This window comes from Corvus cornix, chromosome 9, assembly GCF_000738735.6.
Source record: "Corvus cornix cornix isolate S_Up_H32 chromosome 9, ASM73873v5, whole genome shotgun sequence".
Lineage (NCBI taxonomy): Eukaryota > Metazoa > Chordata > Aves > Passeriformes > Corvidae > Corvus > Corvus cornix.
This window is the reverse complement of record NC_046339.1, coordinates 1,694,119-1,717,933: the sequence shown is the minus strand read 5'-3', so window position 1 is coordinate 1,717,933 and position 23,815 is coordinate 1,694,119. Positions and strand designations below refer to the sequence as shown.

Here is a 23,815-nt window from a genome sequence, read left to right as displayed (position 1 = left end):
ACGATGCTCCAGGGTGAAGGATGAGCACAGGCTGCTGCTTTCCATGGAGCCACAACCCAGTGGGAAGCTCCAGGAAAACCTCTGGGACCCCTAACAGCCCCTTCTCAGCTGGGAAAAGAAACCCAGGGAATACCTGCCCTGTCTGCTTTGCATTTCTTAACGAGGCACCCCCTAATTGAGGGTGTCTGGTACCACCTGGGATATGATCCAGACAAGTTTTCCTGAAGTTTTCCCCAAGACCAGCTCTGGACTAGGAATGTGTGGCTCAGAAGTCCCAGGAGAACATCTCCAGAGGGTCTGACACAACACTGGAGTGAAACCCTTCCCTTCAAACCCCTCCAGGGCTCGTCCAGAGGGATTGGGAAGGTGCTGTTCCGGGCAGGGCCTGTCCTGGAGGTGGGGTGGGCACCAGGAATGAGCCAGGCCTGATTCCTGGATGTCCCCAGGGCCTCAGGACACCGGGAATTCCATCCCACGGCACAGGCAGCACATCCCTACCCACGGACACGCAGAGACAGAAAGCTCAGCTTTACCAGGCGCTCAAATTCTTCCACTGAAACAATGGAATTTCCTTAATTATCCCTCTACAGAAGGAGGAAACACCTGGTGTCTCCAGTTCTGGGGGGGAAACATAGAATTTCTGCTTCTGTGCTCACATTTTTAGGTATTTTTTCCCTTTCTTAAGCTCACAGGAGGCCCCTGGCACATCCCAAGCCTTGTCCCTCTCCAGCAGCCTGAGGTGGCAAAGGCAGGCAGGAAATTCCCAGGCTTTCTGCTCTCCCTGGCTGCCGCAGCTCCAAGGAAATCATTAACAGGGCGGAGGGAGGAGCACCGGGAGGTTATCGGCTCTCCCATCCTCATTCCCGCTGGGGAAAACGCTCCTTCAAAGGAATAACGCTGGGCAGGGAAGCCGATCCCTCCCATTCCCAGCGCCTGGAACCGAGGGCAGCCGTGGGAGGGAGGGAAGGAAGGGAAGGATCCCGGGTTATTACTCACGTCCAGCCCTTTTCCCGACGCGTTTGGCATTTCCCTCTGTTCCACACATTTATTTTTCCACACCCGTGTCGTGCTCTGTGCCTGATCCCCCCCAGCTGCAAGGGCATCATCCCAAAGCTTGGGAACGGGGAGGGGGAAAAGCAGGAGCAGCAGCAGCAGCAAGGCAGCCCAGACGTGGAATTCCTGCTGGAAACACCAGGAATGCTTTCCTGCCCACAGGCATTCCCAGAGGGGCCTTATCAGGTGGGAAGGTTTATTTTCCAGGCTGGTGTCGGCCAACCCACTCGGCTGATACAAAAGCCAGGCTCAATTAATGTTTGGGGTTTGTTTTTTTTTAATTCCAAAATAAACACGCAGCCGGAGCTTGGAGCAGGTGAAAATCAGGGAGGAGATGAAGACCTGGGAATGTGTTTTGTCCCAGTTTTCAGAGAATTGCAGGATCGTGGAATGGGTTGGGTTGGAAGGAATTTAAAGCTCACCCAGTTCCACCCCCTGCCATGGGCAGGGACACCTCCCACTGTCCCAGGCTGCTCCAAACCCTGTCCAAGATGGCCTTGAACACTGCCAGGGATCCAGGGGCATCCTCGGGGAACTCCATTCCAGGGCCTCAGCACCCTCCCAGCCAGGAATTCCTTCCCAGTCTCCCATCCAGCCCTGCCCTCTGGCACTGGGAAGCCATTCCCTGGCTCCTGGCCCTCCATGCCTTGTCCCCAGTCCCTCTCCAGCTCTCCTGGAGCCCCTTTAGGCCCTGCAAGGGGCTCTGAGCTCTCCCTGGATCCGTCTCCTCTCCAGGTGAGCACCCCCAGCTCTCCCAGCCTGGCTCCAGCTCTGGAGCAGCTCCATGGAATCCTCTGGGATGATGATCCTCAGGGAGAACACCCATCAGAGGCAGAGACAGGGAACAAGCCCCAATCCAGCCCCCCCAGCACGCCAGGAGGGTCCTGCTGGGCTCCCAAAGGCTTCCCAAGCACAGCAAGCTTGTTTGGAAGCAGGAATTATATCCAGCATCCCGGGATTTCAGCTCGATTTGCTGATGATTTCCTGGGAGTGAGGGATTTAGCTCCTCTTTAAGCCCAGCTAAAGCTTTCCCTAGCTTTAAATCCAGCAAGAAAAATAAAGAAAAAAGTGATTATTTTTAATCAGTTAATACTCGACATCTGCTTGGAAAGGAGAGTATTTGTTTGGATTACATCCATGGATAATGCTCTGCACTATTCCTTCTTTATTTAAGGAAGAGGACACCGAGGGGTTTTCCATCATTTTGGGTGCGTTACTGTGCTCCACGAGGGGATAAACCTCCAATGGGTTAAGGACCCAACATCCTTCCCTTTTCCATGCCCTTTTCCCTGGAATTTTCTGGAGACCTTTCCAAGCAGCACCTTTACAACCCCCCCCCCCCCCCCCGAAGCGCCAGAGATTGATTTGGGGTAAAAACACACAACCAAACCAGGATTTTCCCTTCCCTAAAAACCCAGAACAGAAGGATACAGCGATTTCCCATCCCGATTCCTCCCGTGTCAAACGCTTCCCAGGGAATTGCAGGCACTCATTGAAGCCACCCAAGTATTTATAACTCTCCAGTGATATAAAAGCCACCAAACATATGGAAAACAAGCAGATTTTTCCATGGAAGCCATCCAGGGAGGCTCAGTGGTACCACACAGGCTTCATTTCAGTTGGACAATTTATGAGCTGGATCAGAAGTGCTTAAAAGGGAATTTCGAGGAGCTCTGATGGTGAGGGCTGAACCCACCAAGGATTCACTGCTGGGAACGGAGAAGGGAAGGATCCCAGGAAACCTCAGAGCCCCTTCCAGTGCCTAAAGGGGCTCCAGGAGAGCTGGAGAGGGACTTGGGGTAAGGGATGGAGGGACAGGACCCAGGGAATGGCTTCCCACTGCCAGGGTTAGGTGGGATACTGGAAGGAATTCTTTCCTGTGAGGATGGTGAGGCCCTGGAATGGATTTCCCTGAGGATGCCCCATTCCTGGAAGTGTCCAAGGAGAGATTGGACAGGGCTTGGAGCACCCTGGGATAGTGGAAGGCGTCCCTATGGTGGGGGGTGGGACTGGATAACCTTTAAATTCCTTCCCACCCAAACCATTCCCTGTGTCCATCACTTTATCTCCAGCACTTCAGGAGCGTGGGGAGACAGCACCAGAGAGGCTCCAGCCGCCTCCTTGCAATTTGATTTATTTCTATTGTTAGGAATCAGCGGTTCTTTTGGAATTGCAGCATTCCCAGCCTGCAGAATCTATGGAGAACATGAGCGTTTTAGCAGAGAAATCAGGTTTTGTCTGAGCACCCACAAATTCAAATGTTCCTCGCTCTGCAGCACAATCTGGGAGAGGATTTGTAGCAAATCCCATCAGCTACAAACAATTTTCCCCAGTTTTGGCTGGCACACACAGACAGTGCAGACCTGACATTCCCGGAAAACAGAGGGATTGGGCTGGGTGGGATCTGCCTGAGCTGAACCCAAATCAAACCTCCCCCAGCCCAGAGCAGGGACAGCTGTTCCCTCAGAATTCCCAGTCCCCGAGGATCACAGTGTGCCCCTGCCTGGAGCAGCTGTGCCCGGGCTCATCCCTGTGCCTTTGCCAGGAGCATCCCGGCACTGCCAGCCGGGACATCCACCCCCGGCACGGCCCCGCTGCCATCAGGGGAAACAGCTCTGCCTCCAAATCCCATTGTCTGCTCCAAGCTGGGCTGGGAGAGGGATGCTGGCACCAGAAGGATGCACCCATCCGCCCCCAAACCCATCTGGAAAAGATTCCCAAAGTTTCAGCTGTATCCATATTGATCCAGAATAGCCCCAAAGCATTAAAAGTGACCCATAAGTGACCCCCCCCCATCTGATTTCTGATAACAAATTTAGGAGAAGTTTTTATCAGCCCTGCTCCAATCCATGGGCAGCACATCCAGGCTTGTCCTGCAGCTCCTAGGCAGATTTCCCTATCCCTCCTCTCCCATTTATTTGGTTCCTTTTCCTTTTTCCAATATAAATTTGCTATATTTGAAAAGTATGGAATTGCTCCCAGCCCCACTAAAACAGCAGCAGGGAGAGGAATTAATGGAGTTTTTCCAAGAGGGCAAAAACGGCCCAACAAGGGATTTTCCCTGAGGATGAAGGCCAGGGTGGGACAGCAGGAATTGTGTGGAAACCTTGCTGGATTGGAAGCACAAGCAGAAATTTCATGTTCCCTACTCAACCCTTCAGTTCCTGGTCTGGGGAATATTTCTGGATGGAATACGAAGCTCTTCGAATTGTGGCAAAATCCCTGGAATTGCAGGCTGGTCATGCAGTCAGAAGGAACCGAGATGATTTAAATCCAGGGGACTAATTAATTAATTAATCCTGTGAGGTGTCCAATGGGCTGCACCTGCATTTATCCAACCACAAAATTCCAGTTATTAATTACAACCAAGCACTGAGCAAGAGGGCAAAACCTGAGACTGGGGATGAGGATGGGATTATCCCACTGCTATCACCTCCAGCCCATCCATCCCTTCCTCTTCCCTTTGTGCTTCCTGGCAGCAGCAGCTGAGAGGCCTCATTTCTTTCTGGCTTTATTTTGTAATTTTAATTGCAAAAGGGGTGGGAAAAGCCCAGCACTGGGGCTTGCAGGCTGAAAAAACAAACACAGCACACTACAAAGTCGGTGAGGAATGAAAACTTGTCTTTTTAAACACCAAAAATAGGAATATCCTGAGCCCAACAGGTGACGGCAGCAGCCTGTAAATGCCTCCTCAAAAAAGGAGTGACTTTGCAGGGACAAATCTTCCTCTGAGTCATGGTCAGGACAGAAATAGAAGGGGATTTTTCCCTCAGCTCCAAAGGCTGATGTCCATAACTCCAAGGTTTTGGCAGAAATCCACTCTTTTTGAGGGGCCTCCTTAAAATACGCACCCAAATCTGAGAGGTTCCAGCCCTGCCACTGCTGGGATCAGGGAATTTGGGAAGGATGGAGCAAACACAGCTTGGTTTGTGTGGCTGGATAAATGCAGGTGCAGCCCATTGGACACCCCCCACTCAGGATTAATTAATTAATTAATAAATCCCCTGGATTTAAATCAGCTTGGCCTGCAGTTCCAGGGGTTTTGCCACAATTCAAAGGGCTTCATGTTCCACCCAGAAATGGCTTTTGGCTCCAGACCAGGAACTGAAGGGTTGCTAAGTGGAGGATGTGGGATTTCTGTACCTGCTCCCACCCCAGTGACATTTCCATATAATCCCTGCTGTCCCAGGCTGAATAAAGCCCTGCTTTTGCTTCAGGTTTATTTTCAATTCCCAGCCTTTAAAAAGTGGATGCAAAGATGAGTTTTTGGAGTTTGCCTCCCAACCCCAGGGTCACTGGAAAAAGGAAAAAAAAAATGAATCCTCTCATCTGGAGCTGCCGGGGTCACAAAGGTGACTCCTCTTCAATGGGTATCGCTGCCGACTCCAAAAACAATTCCCTCAGGGATAAGAAATCCCATTTCTGGCCACCGAGGGAGGCTGCCAGGTTGCAGACTCAGTATTTCAAATAAGACAGGGCAGGCACGGCGAGCAGGAGGCTGGAAAAAGCTAAAAATAACAGGATAAGCAAGGGTGGATCCCAGCTGAGCCTCATTAGTCATGGAGCGAGGGAGCTGCTGGTGGCACAGCAGCACCATATAAGAGCAAGAAAACAACTCTGCTCTCTTCAATCTCCTTTTTCCTCCTCTCGTGTTCTACCTCAGGCATTCTTTCCCTCCTGCTCCGGCAGCCTGCAGCTTTTCCTGCTCCTTCAGCGCCTGGTTTTCCTGGAGTCTTTCCACAGGGTGGAGATCCCGGGTGGTTCATTGTAAGGTGTCTGCTGGAACCGGGCCAGTTTTTCCAGACAGGCACGCGAGGGGGTTATTGGAGGTTGGATTTGGGTTTTTTGTTTTCCATTTACACCACCAGATCGAGCCTTTGAGTTAAGGCGTGGAGTTTCTGGTGGCAGGAATGCCCAGGAAAGGCAGAGCTCACTCCTGGAGGATTCATTGGGATGAGCACTAAGGATAAGGTGTAAGTTTTATCCTGGGATGAAGTCACAGGACAACAGAGGGATTAGGAAGGAGGAAATTCCTCCCTGTGAGGCCTTGGCACAGGGTTCCCAGAGAAGCTGTGGTTGCCCCTGGACCCCTGGATCCAGGGATGGATGGGGCTTGGAGCAGGGATGGAGAGGAGAGGGTGTCCCTGCCCATGGAATGGGATGGGATTTAAGGTCTCTTCCATCCCAAACCATTCCCTGCTTGTATCATATAAACACAAAGGAGCACCACAGCCTGACCTGCAGCTTCAAACGTGAAAATTCCTGGGAGTGCTGAAAACACCTGGAAGCAGGAGCACCCCCCATCATCCCAGGCTGCACTTGCACACAGTCACGCCTTGTTCCCGAGGGCAAAGGGCAGAGAATTCCCGATTGTTCCCAAGCCAGGGGCTGTCTGCTGAGCTTCCCTGAGCATCACATTCCTGCAGGGCACAGATCCTCGCTCCAAGCCCTTTTCCAGCAGAACCAACGTTGTGTCCCAGCCCCGTGCACTACTCCAGGATCATTTTCAAGTTCAAATAATGGGAATTAAGCAGTGAAAAAAGGCTTGGAACACTCGTGAAGACAACTGAAAAGTCAAATATAGGGCAAAAAGAGGGACTGCTGCACATAAACCCCTCCCTGGCCCCACTGCAGCCCCTGCAGGTGCTCCATCCCTCTGCGTTTCATGTCACGTTGGACTTCTCCATTTCATTCCAGGGAATTAAATCCCCCATTCGACCCCTCCATCAAAGAAAAAGCCCCATTCCTGCAAACAAGCCCAGGGATGTTTTTCCACAGCCTCAGGATCTCCTCAGCAATCAGGTGTTGGCACCAGCTCTGGCCATGCCACTAAGCAGAGGCTGTTTCTGGCCTCAGACGACTCCTCCAGAGGAATTAGGGCTCGGATTTCTGGACTGTCCCAAACTGTCAGCACAAAAGGAGCTGGGGAGAAGCTGCCCATGAAAAGAAAAGCCTCGGAGCAGGGGCTGTGTCTCTGCTCACAGCTTCTCTCTCCATCACTTCCACCAGGAGCTGCCAGCCCGGAGCAGAGGGATAATAAATGGAATTTTAACAGGAAACGGGAGCAGCAGCTAGGCAGGAGCCCTGGTTTGGAAACCTCAGAATTGTGGTTGTTTGCTCACAGCCATCGACCATGGAATTGTTTGGGTTAGAAAAGCCCTCTCAGACCATCGAATCCAACCATTCCCAGCTCTGCCAAGGCCACCACTGCCCCATGTCCCAAGTGCCCCATCCACAGGCTGTTAAATCCACCCAAGGATGGGGACTCCTGGGCAGCTGTGCCAGGGCTGGACAACGCTTCCCAGGAAGGAATTTTCCCAATATCCAACCCCAACCTTCTCTGCTGCAGCCTGAGGCCGTTCCCTCTCCTCCTGTCCCTGTTCCCTGGCAGCAGAGCCCGACCCCCCCGGCTGCCCCCTCCTGTCAGGGACTTGTGCAGAGCCACAAGGTCCCCCCTGAGCCTCCTTTGCTCCAGCCTGAGCCCCTTCCCAGCTCCCTGAGCCCCTCCTGGGGCTCCAGACCCTTCCCAACCCCATTCCCTTCCCTGGACACACTCCAGCCCCACTGTTTCTCCATGTTCCCCTGGGACGTAGGACATCGTCTGGTGTGGCTCAGGCTGTGCTGCAGCTGAGGCTGGCTCTGCCTGAAACCACTGGCACAGCTGGATTTCCAGGAGAAAATGGAGAAAGGGAACAGGGGACACCCAATCCCTGAGGCATGGGAGGAAAGGGAGATGGCAGTGGGAAGACTGGGTGCTACAGCAGGGAATTCCAGCTCTAAGGGACAAAATACACCTCCCTGCTGTGTTGGGGAGCACAGGACGCTCTGCTTCTCCAAGGAATTCTCATCTCCGTGCTGGAAACAGCAGCAGCATGTCCAAGGCACTGGATACTGCTGGTGGCTTTCCCTGGGGAAAGTTTATTTTCCAGTGAACTATTATTTCCCCACCAGTTACATGTTTACAGATTTCCCTCCATATCCTATTCCTGTAACCAGCAAAAATCCTCTTCCTAAAGCTGCAGCTGCTGCCTCACTGACACCTCATCCCTGGGATTCTCTTGGGAATCAAGGCATGGAAAGCTTCGAGGTTGGATCCAGGCCTCAAACTACTCCGGTTTGTTTTGCGTTTTGTTTGGTCCAACACAAACCCCAGAGTAATTAAAAGCCATTAACAGGGCCTTAAGCAGAGTGTGGGATCCTCCAGGCAGCGCTGGCTCTAAGCTCCAGCATTCCCAAAGGGCTCCAGCATTCCCAAAGGGCTCCAGAACTCCCAAAGGCCTCCAGAATTCCCAAAGGCCTCCAGCATTCCCCTGCACAGCTGTGGAAGCCCCTGGAATTGTTTTTGGATGCTGCAGGATCTCTCCTTAGTAGCAGCAATTCCAATTCTGCATCCCAGTCGTTCCAGGAGTATGAAATGTATGGATAACAAGGAAGGAGGGATGGGAAATGGAGCACCAGAATTATCCTGAAACAGCAGCAGAGTTTCCTGGGAATAACACATATTCCTGCTCCATGCCAGAGGGAAGGGATGGGGAACAGCCCAGGATCAGCACTGCCAAAACTCACCTTGCATCTTATATCAAGCAAAATATATTTATTTATATGGAATATGGCACACGGGGACAGGTGTAAAATGTGGGAAACCCTTATCCATGTGACTTATGGACAGCCTGGATTGGGATTTCCTGGGAATAGGCATAATTCCTGCAGCCTTTGAGCAGGGAGAAGGGCTGGCTGAGCTCTGAGCACCTATTTTGAGCTGTTTAAATATTATTAATATATGGAAATATCGGCCAGTTTGGTCACTGGAGGATGGATTTAAAGGAATCCGAGGAGAAGAGGGGGTCAAGGCTGTATCCAAGGTTTTCAGGAGCACATCCTGCTTTTCACCTACTCTACCCTTCCCAGCAACAGACACTTGGAAAAGGTCCTGGAGGTGTTTTCCCAGCAGGATGTTTCCCTGCTGCTCCCAAGAGCTCCCAGGTCAGCCTAGGGAAGTCACAAGCTGGGATTCCTTTTCCCAGGAAAAGGCCTCTTGGATCTTTGCAAGGCACAGCTGAAAGTTGCTTTTGTGCTTTTAAACTAAGAAATAATAGATGAGAAAGCAGCAGAAGAAAGGAAAGGCCAGCTGCAATGTGCCAGGAGAAATGCAAAGAGCCTGGATATTATGAATTAATGCAAATGCAAAACAGAGGGAATTCCAGATGGAAAAATGATTCCCAGAATTATTTTTTTCTTAACTACTAAGAACAGTTGATCATCAAACACCTCCCAGGCCAAGGAGCCAGAGAAGAACATGACCCTGGTTCAGAATGCTGCTATTTCCCCAAATCCCTCTTTAATAAATCCAATCTAGGAATTACACAGAATAAAAAGTTTGGATTCAATTTTTAATAACTCACTAAAAGCATTTGGGTTCCCCACGGGCCACACGCACCAGCAGCTTTTGTGTGCATAAAGAATTCAGCGCTTCAGTAGAGTTCTCTTTTCTTTTTGAACGTTGCCTCTACCAGGGAGAGGATTAAATCTCAGCCTGGCACTTCTCTTGCCTTGGAAATCCTATTTCCTCTCGGATTTCCAGAGGAAGCAGCAGGAATAAATGGCCCTGGGTGTGATTTTCTCGTTAAAGGAGATCTATAGATCACGGAGCTGCACTCCCAGATGGGGGCTATAAATAAGATCTCCCACTGCTGTGACGCAAACGACTCCACAGGGAAAGATGAGGTGCCCCAAAATGATCCGAGGGCCTGGAAAAGCTGGAAAACCTCCAGGGACAGAGGGATTATGGAGCACCTCGTGTGAAAGGATAATTGGAAGAGGGAAAATCATTTTCCACTGAATCCATGGGTGCTCTGCTGGAGCAGGATTGATTTCAGAGCAAGAGCTGGAAGAGAGATTTTTAAATCTTCTTAGTTCTGACTAAAGAAAAGCTCACACAAAAGCTGAATTATTTGGGATTGAAGAGCCTAAATACACCAAACTCTGCTTCTCCTCAGCCCCCTCAGCAGTGTCACTGTGCCCAGCATTCCACAGGAATTCCGGGATCACGGTGTCCAGCCTTGGAAAACACCGAACTGAGCAGAGGACGGGATTATTTTAAACAGCTTCACTTTCATAAAGTAAAATTAACACCTACAGTGAGGCACTGGGAAATCCCATTTCCTCCCAGTGGGGATTACAGCCAACTCTGGGGAATTAACACTGGGATTTTATGTATCCTTACAAAAGGTTTTCCCCTCAAAAAAGCCCATTTTCCCCACTAAAACTGAGTTCCCTTGAAGCTCCCTTGGGCTGAGCCACATCCTGAGGAGATGGGGACACAAATTGATGTCACTGGTATTCATCTTCCTGACTTTTTGCTGTTAGGAGTAGGAAAAATGATGCTTTGAGCAACTTCTTCCCAGTTTCTCCACAAACTTTATAAAATAATCAAGTGCTGCACCTGATTTTCCAACCAGTGAAATCCAAATCACCTTAAATCCAGGCAGAGAGGAAGAAGGAAATAAATCACAATTCCTGCTGCTCTTATCACTGCTGAGGCAATCCTGCTGCTCACAGAAAGACACTCTGAAGGGTTTGGGGGCATTTGGAGCATTATTTAGAATATTTAAACAAATCTTTGAATATTTAAGCAATATTTAAATCATTTAGAATATTTAGAACCTCCCAGAGGTCCCTGGAATTTTGGAGTCAGGACAATCCTGGCTTTCCAGTGCTCCTCAGCAGATCTTCAACATGGTTTGGGTTGAAAAACCCCTTTTCCTCTAGTTTTTAAATATCCTCTGCCTGCAATTTCTCCCTCCACGTGCACCTGGATTTTCCACAGCTCCAGGTGTTCCAGACACCCCACCCCATAGGCAGAGCATCCATAGGAAAAATTACAGGTTTTGCACAGCACAGGGCAGTTGTGAGAATTAAACCCCCCCTGCCTTGCATTTATCCCACTTAATAAGCGAGGAATATTTGCCTAAGCACATAATTACTATCCCAGGAAATCAAAATTCCTGTTGCCTGCTGCTATTCCAACCTGAGACACTTCAGTTCAAGTGGGAATTTGAAGGATTAGGGGAGGGGTACAGGGCTCCAGAATCTCCCTCTTTTAAAAAACAATGTTCTGAGATATTCCAAACTTTGCCTGGCATAAAGGCTCGCTCCTCTCCTTGGAAATCCTTTGGATTTCCTACTTGTGATTCCCAAACACCAAAAATACTCATTTATAACAAACTTACTGGTTTTACAGAGCCGGATCATGGATATGATCCCTCAGCGTCACATTAAAGGGAGATTTACTGCTGCCTGCACCACCATTAGTGCTAGAAAAGTCCAACTTTTCCAGCTTTTCCACATCCCACAGGAAGCATTCACTCACCAGCCGACTGGGATCCATCAGCTGGAGGAATTCACATTATAGCAGCACTGGGATAAAGGAGAATCATCCATCCCCACAGAACCCAGAGGCTGTTCTCCCTTGTCTTTGGCACTTCCTTCATGGAAAGGCTCAGCAGCAGCAGTGGGAATCAAGTTTTCCCTCAGGATTATGAATCCTTGCAGTTTTGCCTGGCCCGGGTTTGGAAGCGGCAAGGGCACATCCCTCCAATCTATGGAATTACCACCAGTTTGATAATTCCTACGGATGTTTTCCCAAGGGAATGGCACTGCTCACTGGGGCAGGACCAGGAATCTCCCAGCCAACCTTTGAGCTGGGTGGGAAGCGGCCAAAGTCCAGGGCTCTCCTGCTCCACCAGCAGCAGGGATGGATCATTCCATCCCTGGAACAAAGCCGTGTTTTGACTGGAATTACAGCTTTTTCCACACTTTTCCACATCAACACTTCACAACAAATTAGGTGCCCTGGAGAACCTCCCTGATCCCGACTTTCCCTTTTCCAGGTGAGGAGTTCAGTGCTCAGGTGCAGCAGGGACAGGAGCTGCCGGGTGGACAGGGAAGGTCTGCCTGAGCAATGACAGAAACACAATTTCCTGCAAGCCCCAAGGCGGATTCTGGAAAGCAGAAATTCCCACACTGACAGTTCCTGGCTGGAAAAATTCCTTCCAGGTGTTAATCCCTGGCTGTTCCCTGCTCCCAACACTCCCATCCCAGACAACACCACATCCCTGGGGAGGAGGGATCTCGCACTTTGGGCCGGCTCCATCGAGCAATTATTGCTTAGCTGAAGTGAGAGCCAACCCACGGACAACCTCCAAGCCAATATTTGCTCCTGAATGTTTGGGACAGCGTTCCAAGGTGGATCAAGGCTTTACACCAAAGGTCTGGGCTTGATCCCGGCCCACATTCCCGAAAATCCTGCTGCACCAATATTTCCATAAGGCTCAAACAAGCACCTGCTGGCTCCACTCCTCTCCTCCCTCTTGCCAAGCTGCTCCATACATTTCTGCTTCCATTCTGGCTGCTCTGATCCATGAAAGTCAGATCCCTGCCCATGGCCAATTATTCACTTATTTCAAGATTTTAGCCCCCGCTTTGAATTAAGTTTCAAATTTTCAGAGAGACACAGGCAGAAGAAAGAGCTATTCACATGGTCCATGCTAAATTCCATCCTACAGCTTCCGGAATATCCTGGGTTGAAGTCTTTCCATGGAATCATTAAGGTTGGGAAAGCCCTCTAAGACCATCAAATCCAAAAATTAATCCACCACCAGCGTGTTCACTGTTAAACCACGTCCCCAAGTGCCACTTCCACGCTTTTTGAACACTCCCAGGAGGTTTCCAGCTGCTCTCAAACGCAGAGCTGAAACTTTTCCAGCCTCCCCAAGGTGAGTTCCGGCCTCTGGATGCTCTTTGCTGCCCTTCAGGGCCGCTCCCAAGGTGCTCCGTGGGCAGCCGGATGGAACAGCTCCGATGGAAGCAGGAGCACCGTGCCCACCTCCAGAGGCTCAGGGCAGCCTGGAGGACCAAAGCAGTCAGAAGGATACAAATTTAACTTCCTGACACACTGGAAATGCAGGAGTCCAAGCACCTGGACAGATGTGTGATCCCTTGGATTCACCGCCACAGGGACAGGATAGGCGGCATCGATCCGTCTCACAGCACAGGCAGGAACATTCCAGGGATGAAAAGGTAAAACAGAGACTCCAGCACATCCTTCCCCACCTGAAAGGCTCCTGCAGAAGTTCTGGAAGCTGCAGGGATGAGCTTTTAGCAGCACTAAGCCTTGTGGGCAGCAAAATTCCTTCGGCAATTCCCTCCGTCTCTCCCTGCCCAGCCTGTCACAGCCGAGTCTCTGCCCGAGCCACTTCCCCTCCTGCGAGTGTTGCTTTAATTGACTCCAGGATTTGCAGATATTCCTCCCAGCCAATCCATCCCATTGATTGTAATTCCCATCCTCGGTGAGGCGATGGGAGGAATATTAAAGCCATTAAGGCTGATTTGGATTTGATTCGAGCCATTAGAGGCACGGCAAGCGGAGCCTCGCCACTTCCCCGGCACCTCCATGGCTCCTAAGTGCCGTAAATCATCCCATGGCACATTTGGTTCCACTCTGGATGCAACCAGGGGTTGAGGAAAGGAGGAAAAATTAAAAACTGGGAGGGGGTGGCTTCCTGCAGCTGGGGGAGGAGATTGAGCCAAGCATCTCCATAGGAACCTTCCGAGCACCAGGTGCCTCCAGGAAAGATGTCTCTCCTCTTAGCTGGAGTCCAGAAAACTCAGGAGTCATCTGATACAGCCCACCAGGCTTGGTGGGACCTCGTCCACTCAAAGCAGCTCCAAACCCACCCTTATTTGGGGGAAAGAAGGGAATATTCTCCATTTCTAGACATCCTCTGCCCACCTGGCCCACGGGACCCTCCCAGAGGGCATCACAGAGCTGGAGGCATTCCAGCCACCCCACACAATCTGCCCATGGACATGGAATGTCCAGGATGGACACATCCATGGCCATCCCACCCCACTGGGCCTGGGGTTCTCTCAGGGCCAAGCAGAAGCTGCCAAATCCTTCCCAAATTTCCTGGTAGGAGCTTCTCAGGCACCTTCACCCTGAGGGAGCAGCCCTGGCCCTCACATCCCGTCTGTGCCATGTAATCCCACCTGGAAGCTGAACAACAGCCCTTCCCATGGCATTAATATTCCCTTTTCCAGCCTTCCCAGAAACTCAGGGCACATCTCTGCACCTATGGATGGGACTGAAGGTCCCTCATCACTTACACTTTTTATTTAGTCCAGCTGCGGCATTCCCAACCCCTCCTTGCATTCCAGCCCAGACCTTCCTGGCTGGGAACACCTCCTAAAAGAAATGGTAGAGCTTCCTTAGGAGTGGGAATTTCCTTCTCCTGTGACTCCAGCACGATCCATGTCCCTCAGCAAGGCCTCAGCACAGTCAGTGTGGGCTTGCAAGGGCATGGGATCAGCAGAAATTCCTGAATCCAGGTCGGGATGCTCAGTCAGGGCCAGGGAAGAGGGATGGAGCAGGGAGGGATCTGATGGAAAGGAGCACAGCCCCAGGGAGCCAGACCAACCCCTGACGGGTCACTCCTGTCCCCGTGGTGACCCCTGCCCCACCCTGCCTTGGGGCACGATAAACCCCAATAAAACACAGGTCCTGCCAGCAGAAAGAACTCGATTTTAATCATCCTCATCAATCATCTGCATAAAATCATCTCAATGAAACACCTCTCTGGATTCCTGGGAACAGCAACCAGCCTAGGAAACACCTCCACTCCAAGCTGCTTCCACATCCCACCCTGATTCCCTGCCCCAGCCAAGGCCTATCCTACTGGAAATTCCCTTTTCCTGAGATATCCTGCTAGCAGTTGGAGCAATCCAGTCCATCTTCCCTGTATTTGCTTCCTGGCTGCCTTCTCTCCATGATTCCCATGTTTACAAACACTTGAGTTCCCAGCAGGGCAAGGCAGGGGTTTGTTATAAACACTGAACCGCGGGGGAACGTCAAGGGCAGGGAAAACAAAAATCAAAAGAGGGATTTTCACTTCAATCTGGTTCAGCCTTGAAGGTTTTGGGTCCACACAGCTCGTGGGACATGCTGGGTGCCGCAGACACTGTCAGGGAGGGACAGGAGGTGACATGGGGACATCAAACCCTGCTTCCCAGCCAGCCAGGAGGGGAAATGTCCCTGCCCAGCAGGGGCTGCGCTGCTGCCAGCAGCCCTTTCCCTTTGATCCAGGTGGGAAGTGGAAGGAGCAGAGCTGGAACACCTCCTCTTCCTCCCTGGGAGCCAAGGGAAGGGGAATCCTGGAGCAAAGGTGCCTCCAGGACAGCTGGGGAGTTGAGGAAAGTCTCTCCAGGGCCACAAACACTGGAAAAGTCACATGTGCAGAGGGGAAAACTCCAGCTGCGGGGAGCAAAGAGACCTGGAGCTCAGTCCCAGCCACGAGAGAGGCTCTCCATGTCCTGGCTCATCCATGCCCACAGTGGAGCATCCATACAGGCTCATTCCAGCCCGGGATCTGCACGGTGGCACGAGACTCTCCACAAGGACTAGTCAGGGCATGAGGCAGCCCGAATTCCTCTGTGCTTGTAGGAGGGAATGGGAGCATGGAGGAGGAAAATCCTGACAGGGGTAGAATTCCTTCGGTGACAGCTCACCTGGTTAAGCTCATGCCTGGAGGCAAAGAGTTTCCAGCAGTGCCAGCAGAGCTGAGCAGATAATGCTGGGGAAATCAGCTCCCAAACCACAAAAATGAGGTGAGGAGGGGAGAGTTTGGTGGGTTTTTTTTTCCTTTTTTCAGGCTGAGCTCCTGCACAAATGACTGTAATTAAAGCTGTTACCTGTCAGTTCCTCAAGGCACCGAGGCTCCAGCGTTCAGGCTTTGGAAAAAAGCATCCCTGCATGGCAGCAGTCCCACTCATCCCTCAGCTTACTCATCCTGCCCAGCACCCACCCAGATTTGTCACCAATTAGTTGTAATTCAAGGATTCAGGGGGAAATCCCCACCTCCCTGAGCGAGGTGACTTCACAGGAAGTTAGGGCATGGAATGCCTTTTAAATACCAAAAAAAATCATGGAAAAAAATCCTGTGTGCCAGAGGCAAGGCCACGGGGTAGGGCTGGTGAGGCACACAGCGTTTATCAGCCTTCCAAAGGCTCCTGCAGAGCTTCCAGGAGAGATTTGGTGGATTCCTTTGGAATTCATACATTATGGAAGAGCCTCAGCCCTGCCGTGTCACCGGCGTGTCTGCAGTGCTTGTTCCTCTCACATCACTGCGGCTCAGAAGTTCTGTGCAATTCCCAAACCACCCGAAATAATGGGATCACGCCACAGTTTCCAGGGGTTTCTGTAAAACAGCGCTGGGGGGTTCATTCTGGCTGACACCGGCTCCTTGCGAGAGATTCTTTCCTTCAGGAAAGGGCAGCACAGCGCCAGCCTGGCACCGCTCCCAGCCTGGGAAAAGCTGATATTCCTTGGCCTCGCCAAGGGGACCCGGCTCTGACACAGCCTGGTGGTGGCACCTCGTTCCTGCCGGGAACAGGCACCAGCCCCTGCCACATCCCTGGAGCAGCAGGGAACCAGACCCACTAGTGCCCGAGGATGCTCCGGGAAAGTTGAGAATCATGGAATGGTTTGGGGTGGAAGGGATATTAAAGCTCATCTCATTCCCTGCCATGGGCAGGGACACCTTCCACTGTCCCAGGCTGCTCCAAGCTCCACTGTCCAACCTGGCCTTGGGCACTGCCAGGGATCCAGGGGCAGCCACAGCTGCTCTGGGCACCCTGTGCCAGGGCCTGCCCACCCTCCCAGGGAACAATTCCTTCCCAATATCCAATCTACATCTACCATCCTGCAGCTTAAAGTCATTCCCTGTGTCCTGTCCTTCCATGCCTTGTCCCCAGTCCCTCTCCAGCTCTCCTGGAGCCCCTTTAGGCCCTGGAGGAGCTCTGAGCTTCTCCCCGGATCCTTCCCTTCTCCAGGTGAACACCCCCAGCTCTCCCAGAGCAGAGGGGCTCCAGCCCTCGGAGCATCTCCGTGGCCTCCTCTGGCCTCTCTCCAGCACCTCCACATCCCCCTGCTGGAGCCGCCAGCCCTGGCAGCATCCCTCCAGGTGGGATCCCAGCAGCCCAAACCAATCCCCCGCTCCACCCTCCATCCGCGCCCCCCCTCCCCCCCCCGCCTTCCCCACTCACCGAGGCGGGGCTGGCCCGCGGGTTGCGCTCCTGCTCCCGGCACTGCAGCCCGGCCAGGTGCCGCTCCAGGGCTGCCCAGTCCATGGCCGGGGGCTGCGGGTCCCGGGGGGGCCGCGCCCCTGCGCTCCGCCGCCCGCCCGGGCCCGCGGCCGCTCCGCGCCGCCGCTGCGCGGGGTCCGTGCGGGGCGGGGGCCGCGGGCGGGGGCAGCGCCGGGCAGCGGCCGCGGGGCCGCTCCGGCCATGGGCGGCGGGGCAGCGCGGCGGGGACGGCGGGGAGCCCCCGTCCTCCTCCTCCTCTTCCTCCTCCTCCTCCGAGTCCTCCAGCGCCGCCAGGTCCAGGCTGCTGGGGGACGGCGAGGACTTGCCCTCCGAGCACGGCGTGGCTTTGCTGGAGTTGGATTCCGAGCTGGAGCGGCTGCTGCCGGCGTCGCTGCCTAAATCCATGCCATCCTCCCGGGAATCCTGCCGGAGAGAAGCGGAGGGCAGCCGTGTCAGAGATGCCCGGAGCGCTGCTGCCCGCCGGGCACGGGAAACGCCGGCCCGGGGCCGCCCCGCGCTCCGGAGCTGCCGCCGGCGCGGGGCGGCCCCGGGCGGAGCGGGCGGGGGCGGAGCGGGGCCGGGCTCCGGCTCCGCCGCTCGGGAGCTGCGGGAAACGCCGGCTGGCTGCGAGAAAACACCGCTCCGACGGGCACAAAATCCCATATTCTTGGTATTTTTTAAAAATTATTCTTGTGGTTGTTTTTTTTTTTTTTTTAATTATAACTATGCTATTAGCTGATGTTGTTGTAGCTATTGTAACTGAGGTTTTTTGTTATATAAAAAATGGTTATTCTTTATTTCCATAGTTGTTGGGTCGGGACAATTCCAAGTGATCCCAAGCATAAATACAGGCTGCTTAGAGAATGGATCCAAAGCAGCCCCGAGGAAAAGGATTTGGGGGTGTTGGTGGAAGAGAAGCTCAGCCTGACCTGGTCACAAGCACTGACAGCCCCAAAATCCCCGTGTGCTGGGCTGATCCCACAGTGTGGGCAGCAGGGGAGGGGGGATTCTGCCCCTTTGACCCACTCAGAGCTGGCTCCAGCCCTGGGATCCAACACCAAGAGGGCGGGGAGCTGCTGGAGAGAGCCCGGAGGAGGCCCCGGAGCTGCTCCGAGGGCCGGAGCCCCTCTGGAGCCAGGCTGGGAGAGCTGGGGGTGCTCACCTGGAGAGGAGAAGGCTCCAGGGAGAGCTCAGAGCCCCTTGCAGGGCCTAAAGGGGCTCCAGGAGAGCTGGAGAGGGACTGGGGACAAGGCATGGAGGGCCAGGAGCCAGGGAATGGCTTTCCAGTGCCAGAGGGCAGGGATGGATGGGATATTGGGAAGGAATTGTTCCCTGGGAGGGTGGGGAGGGGTTGGGGTGGAATTCCCAGAGAAGCTGTGGCTGCCCCTGGAATGTCCCAGGCGAGGTTGGATGGGGCTTGGAGCAACCTGGGACAGTGGAAGGTGTCCCTGCCCATGGCAGGGGTGGCACTGGATGGGATTTAAAGTCCCTTCCACCCCAAACCATTCCATGATTTTATGACTGGATTTGATGAGGGGGTGGCATCGTCTCTATGTGGGGCTGTGGGTGACTGCAGGGAGTCACAGCGAGTGACATCCTCCCTCCCACTCCCCCAGGGACCACAGGGCACCCGCCACAAATCCCCACTTCCACCCTCTCCCTTTCTTTCCTTCTTTAAAAGTAATTTAAAGTAACTCGTTAACAGTCGCCTATAAATACCTCTGCTAAAAAAAACCAATCTAGTTTCGGTATTCTGGGTCACTGGAGCCAAGTTTAACACGCAAATGTTCCCATTCCCAAACCCACAGCAAGGAGACCTTTTAAGGTGGTGTGGCTGAAATGGGGAGCATCAATCGCAGGGATCAGGAGCTTCCACACAGGCTTTGGGAGATGTGGCAGCACCCAGCTGCCCTCTGATCCCTGCAATCCCAACCCTCTGGATACGGAGGGGGAAAGTTCAGGGGGAGAACCAGCAACCCTTAATTAGAATGAAGCTGAAGCACTGAATTGGGTTAGGAGCTGATCCTGTGGCAGGATTTTGTGTGAGGAACATCCGTGGGGTTGCCCAGGGAGAATCAAAACATCTGTGTGTCATCAGCTCAGTTTCCAGCACAAATCCGAAACGTAATTCCAGCCTGTCCCAGCCACTGGGAGAGAATTAACTCTGCCCCAAAGGCAGCACGGGGGAGGTTAAAAATGTCCTGTTGTTGTGTAGGGTGGGGAGGCGATGCCCAGGGCCAAGGTGGGCATGGCACAGACACCCAGGGAGCGGGCACAGCTCGGGGGCGATCGCCCCTTCGTGGCTGCCCACAGCCCAGCCTGGCTTTGTCTGCAATTCCAGAGGGATGAGGGGGAGAAGGGAAACACCTGCAGCTGGGTGACTCCTGGGGCTTCTGAACCCATCTGTGCAGCTCATCCCGAGGAGACCTGGCTGGGGAGAGGTGAGGAGGCGGCTCCTGTGCCCGTCTGACCCCACATCCCCCTCCTGGGCAGGGAGGGGCATCCTGGCAGTCCTAGGAACCCAGTGCCAAAACCCACCACCATCAGATGGGAAAAACATCGGGAACGGGGCATGGACTGGGACTGAAAGGTTTTAGTATCCTGGGGAATCCCCTCTTCTCCCTGTGGGGTGGGAATCACAGAGTCATGGAAAGGTTTGGGCTGGAAGGGATCCCAAAGGTCACCCAGTGCCACCCCTGCCCTGGGCAGGGACACCTCCCACTGTCCCAGGGTGCTCTCAGCCCTGTCCAGCCTGGCCTTGGGCATTCCAGGGATCTAATTCCCAGCTGCTCTGGGAATTCCTTCCCAACATCCCTCTGGCAGTGGGAAGCCATTCCCCCTTGCTCCAGCACTACATGCCCTGGTTAAAAAACCCTCTCCAGCTTTTCTGTAGGAGACTGACCCCCAGGCACAGCTCCAGAGGGATAAAGGGGTTGGGATCCACAGGGAATATCACACAGCTTATTTGGGATTAACCTTTCCCCCGAGGTGTCTCCTCCAGGTGCTCAGCCCAGATTATCCCAATTTACCCTCCTGACCCCCAGGAGCAGCTGCATCCCTCCCTCTTCCCAGCTGATCCCTGCTTCCCTCCCAGGCTGCCTGGTGGTTGAAACTCCATAAAATCAGGAACTGCAAAGTGCAGTTTTAAAAATAATCCCAGCAAATGGCAGGAAGGAGCAAAATCCTGGAGATGAATTCCATCGGGAAAAGGTTTCACCGCGAGGTTAGGAGGGGGTGGCATCGGACGCACTGTGTGGGGTGTCATTCTTTATTTGGGGCTGGTTTGATGTCACCACCAGCCCCAGAAGGGATTTCCTGCTGAGCAAAGGAGGAGCTGCCTTGCTGCTCCCAGTCTGGGAGCCACAGGCTGTGGGAAGTTGGATTTACAGGATCTTTATCAGGGAATTTTCTTCCCTTCAATGCCATGAGTGCACTGATAACATTTTGTGGAATGCGAGAGCGCTTCCCTCTCCCTGAATTTCCCAGTGTGGGCACCTGGAATGGCGTGAAACGAGTGGCAGGCACTTCCCATTCCAAATTTTCTAGTTTTAGTGGGATAAAGCTGTTTCAGCCTTCATTCAATTAATGCTTTACGGTGCCAGCACCTGAGAATCCCTCCCTGCTGCCCTGTCCCCAAACAAAGTTGTTTTCCCGTGAGGTTTAACACATCATGCATGGGATTTTTCCAAGTTTCCCTATTTTTTTCCCCCACTGCAGACAGATCCAATCCTTTTTGACCTCGTAGTAAACCCTCCCCACTTCTAATTATACCTGGGGAACAGATTTCTGCTCGACCCTGCACAGGAAGGACCCAGCTCTTGCTATTCCAAACACAAATGTCATTTATGTGTTTCACAAGCCCACATCAAACAGGTCCCTTCTCCAACACCACGGAAAACTCGGGATTTGTAGGAATTTTCAAGGGCGAGAACACAAACCCTGGCAGATGAAAGAATCTGCTTCGACAGCTCTTTTATTCAGTGCAAAGGAGGTTCTGCACAGACCTTGTGGGGTTGATTCTGAGGCAGGAATCCACCACAAACATCAGGTTCTTACTTTTTTCCCAGTGCTGCTTTAAAGGCAGTTTTCTGATCATCATGAGCCACTAAATTGATTTGATTTTTCTATTTTGGCACTGCTGTAACCCCATTCTAAAATGGGTTTCGTGTGCTACCTCCTGCTAGATTGCAGGAGTTTTTGGGTCAGAGAAGGAAGGAAAGCAGGGAAGCCACAACCACCCTTAGAACCCCATAAATCCCTAAACACAGGAACATTTCTGCCAGCTGGGTCTTTGTCCCACCACCCTCACGTCCAACCAGAGCTCCCAAATTGTGTTTTTACCTTAAAAACGGCGCTTTGGGGTTTTTTTCTTGAACTGATTCCCACCCAGAGCTGAGCATTGTCCCTACCCCGGTGGGATTTGCCAGGGAAATGATGCTGGGATAAAGATATCCCTGGGATAAAGCAGGAAAGGGAAGTTTCCTCTGAACACAAAGAATTCCCATCTCCTGACAGGAAAAGGACTGCACTCAGATCAGGGCACATTTCCTTTTCCTGCTGCAACCCCTCTGAGAGTATTCCTGGGTTTTTTCATCCCATGGGCAGGAAAAAAGCTGTGAGAGTTCACCTGGAATCTGCACCAGACCCCAACACCCAAAAATGAGCTCAGACCTCCAAAAATCAGATTCCCTCTATACCAGATTCCCTCTATACCAGACTCTCTCCACATCCCCTGGGCATTTTTATTCAGGAATTGGGTTGTTTGGCTTTTTTCCCCCATTTCTCCTCTTCTATAAAGGTTTTCTGCCACACATCCCATGGAGGGATGTGGATCCTTCATCCCAAATAATCCATCCCCAGCCTCGCAGGGGGCACAGGCCGAGTGCAAGAGCTGTGGTTTCTTCTTGCATAGCCTCCAGAGCCAGAAGATTCCCTGGATTCTCTCAGATCTCTGAAATATTCCCTGTCCCAGGACCCAGCATCCTGTGGATCAGCCCTGGGAATGAGGAAGAGGAGGAGGGGGAAGAGCCCACGGCTGTCTCCATCCCTTGGCAGCACCATCCCATTCCCACTCCCAGCTCTCCCCACAGCTCAGAATGGGCATCCCACCTTTTCCAAGGGAAAAATAAACGGCTTCTTCTGGCTGTGGGGACAAGCCTGGATCTGTCCTGCAGGTGCCATGGTGACAGACACATTCCAGGATCAGGAAAGCAAACGGGGACTCGGGAATTTGCATTTTAAGGGAAATTATATTTGGAACAACACAGGCTTGACATCTGTCACTGTTTGCCTCCCCTCATCCAGCCCAGTTCCTGCTGGGAATGCTGCTCCCACTTTCCAGGCTCTCCTGGAGGGATTTAACACATTCCTGCTGCCTTCCCAGGCCAGGCCAGCCTCCCACACCTTGCAGCCCGTGGGAGAAGCCGGACGAGCCCCGAGGTCCCACCAGCAGCTCCCAGGGATGAGTGCAGGAGGATGGATCCGTGACCTGTGGAGCAGAGCATTCCCTGCAGCTGCTGTTTTCCCTGTTTTCCCAGCTGATGCTGAGCCCCAGATTCACTGAGCTGGCAGATTGGTGCCTCTCAAATGATTTCTGCAGGGGAGGGAAAAAAGGTCCCATTTCAGCTGGAATGGTGCTGGGAACACAAATGTGTCACGCACACAGGAGTGACAACTGTGATAAATATAAATATTGGGAATAAATCCCTCCCTGGGAATGTGGGCAGGCCCTGGCACAGGGTGCCCAGAGCAGCTGGGGCTGCCCCTGGATCCCTGGCAGTGCCCAAGGCCAGGCTGGACATTGGGGCTGGGAGCAGCCTGGGATGGTGGAAGGTGTCCCTGCCCATGGCACGGGTGGGAGGGATGAGCTTTAAGGTCCTTCCAATCCAAACCATTCTGGGATTCTGGGATTTGATGGTTCTGGGATAAGTATTCTGGCAGAGTGGAATATTCTACAGTTTATTCATACAGAAAAGTTGTCTCCTCTTTAAAAATCCCAATAACATCCTGCAGTCCCTGCACAATCTGATTATCCCAATCCCTGCACACTCTGATTATCCCAATCCCTGCCTTTGGGATTAGGAGCACTGGGATCCTGCATTGCTCCAGGTTTCTCAGCCCTGCATCCCTGAGACTCCAGCAACAAACCAAACATCACCCCCAAAATGCACAAAAAAGGCCATTTCACTTAAAAATCGACACGGTGGGGACTCACCTGCAGCTCTGTGGGGTGCAGGGACAGGATCCATCCAGCTGCATCCCCCTCTGGAATGCTGCATCCTCCCTCGGGGAGCTGGAGGGCCCAGGGCTTCAGGCAAAACCCCTGTGGGCATTGTTCTTGTACCGTTTGGATTTGCAGCTTTAACTCTTTAAATTCAGCCAATTAAATTTAGCAAATTAATCCTTTGCTTAATTTAGAGGGGGGGAGGAGGGGTAGGGAAATCCCAGCAGGACTCTGAGCGATGGCACTGCCACCAAAGCTCCTCTGGTGGCACAGGAGGGCACAGGTGCAGCAGGGGGACAAGGGCAGCATCCCAAAATCAATCCCTCTTAGGCCATGCACAGCATTTTGGGTTCTGGCAGCTCCCAGTTCTCCAGACTGGGATTTGATGTTTGCTGGGATGGT

At 52.8% G+C, this 23,815-nt stretch overlaps 1 protein-coding gene across 1 annotated transcript in view; it reads right to left on the bottom strand.

Moving 5' to 3' along the window:
- LOC104688159 (IQCJ-SCHIP1 readthrough transcript protein) overlaps nucleotides 1-23,815 on the bottom strand; it is an 83,930-nt gene that overhangs the window by 18,255 nt on the left and 41,860 nt on the right. The window contains exons 5-6 of the mRNA XM_039557035.1: nucleotides 17,368-17,613; nucleotides 17,152-17,316 (exon numbers count right to left, since the gene is read on the bottom strand). Coding sequence (XP_039412969.1) covers nucleotides 17,152-17,316; nucleotides 17,368-17,613 — 411 coding nt within the window. The remainder of the gene's footprint in view (nucleotides 1-17,151; nucleotides 17,317-17,367; nucleotides 17,614-23,815) is intronic.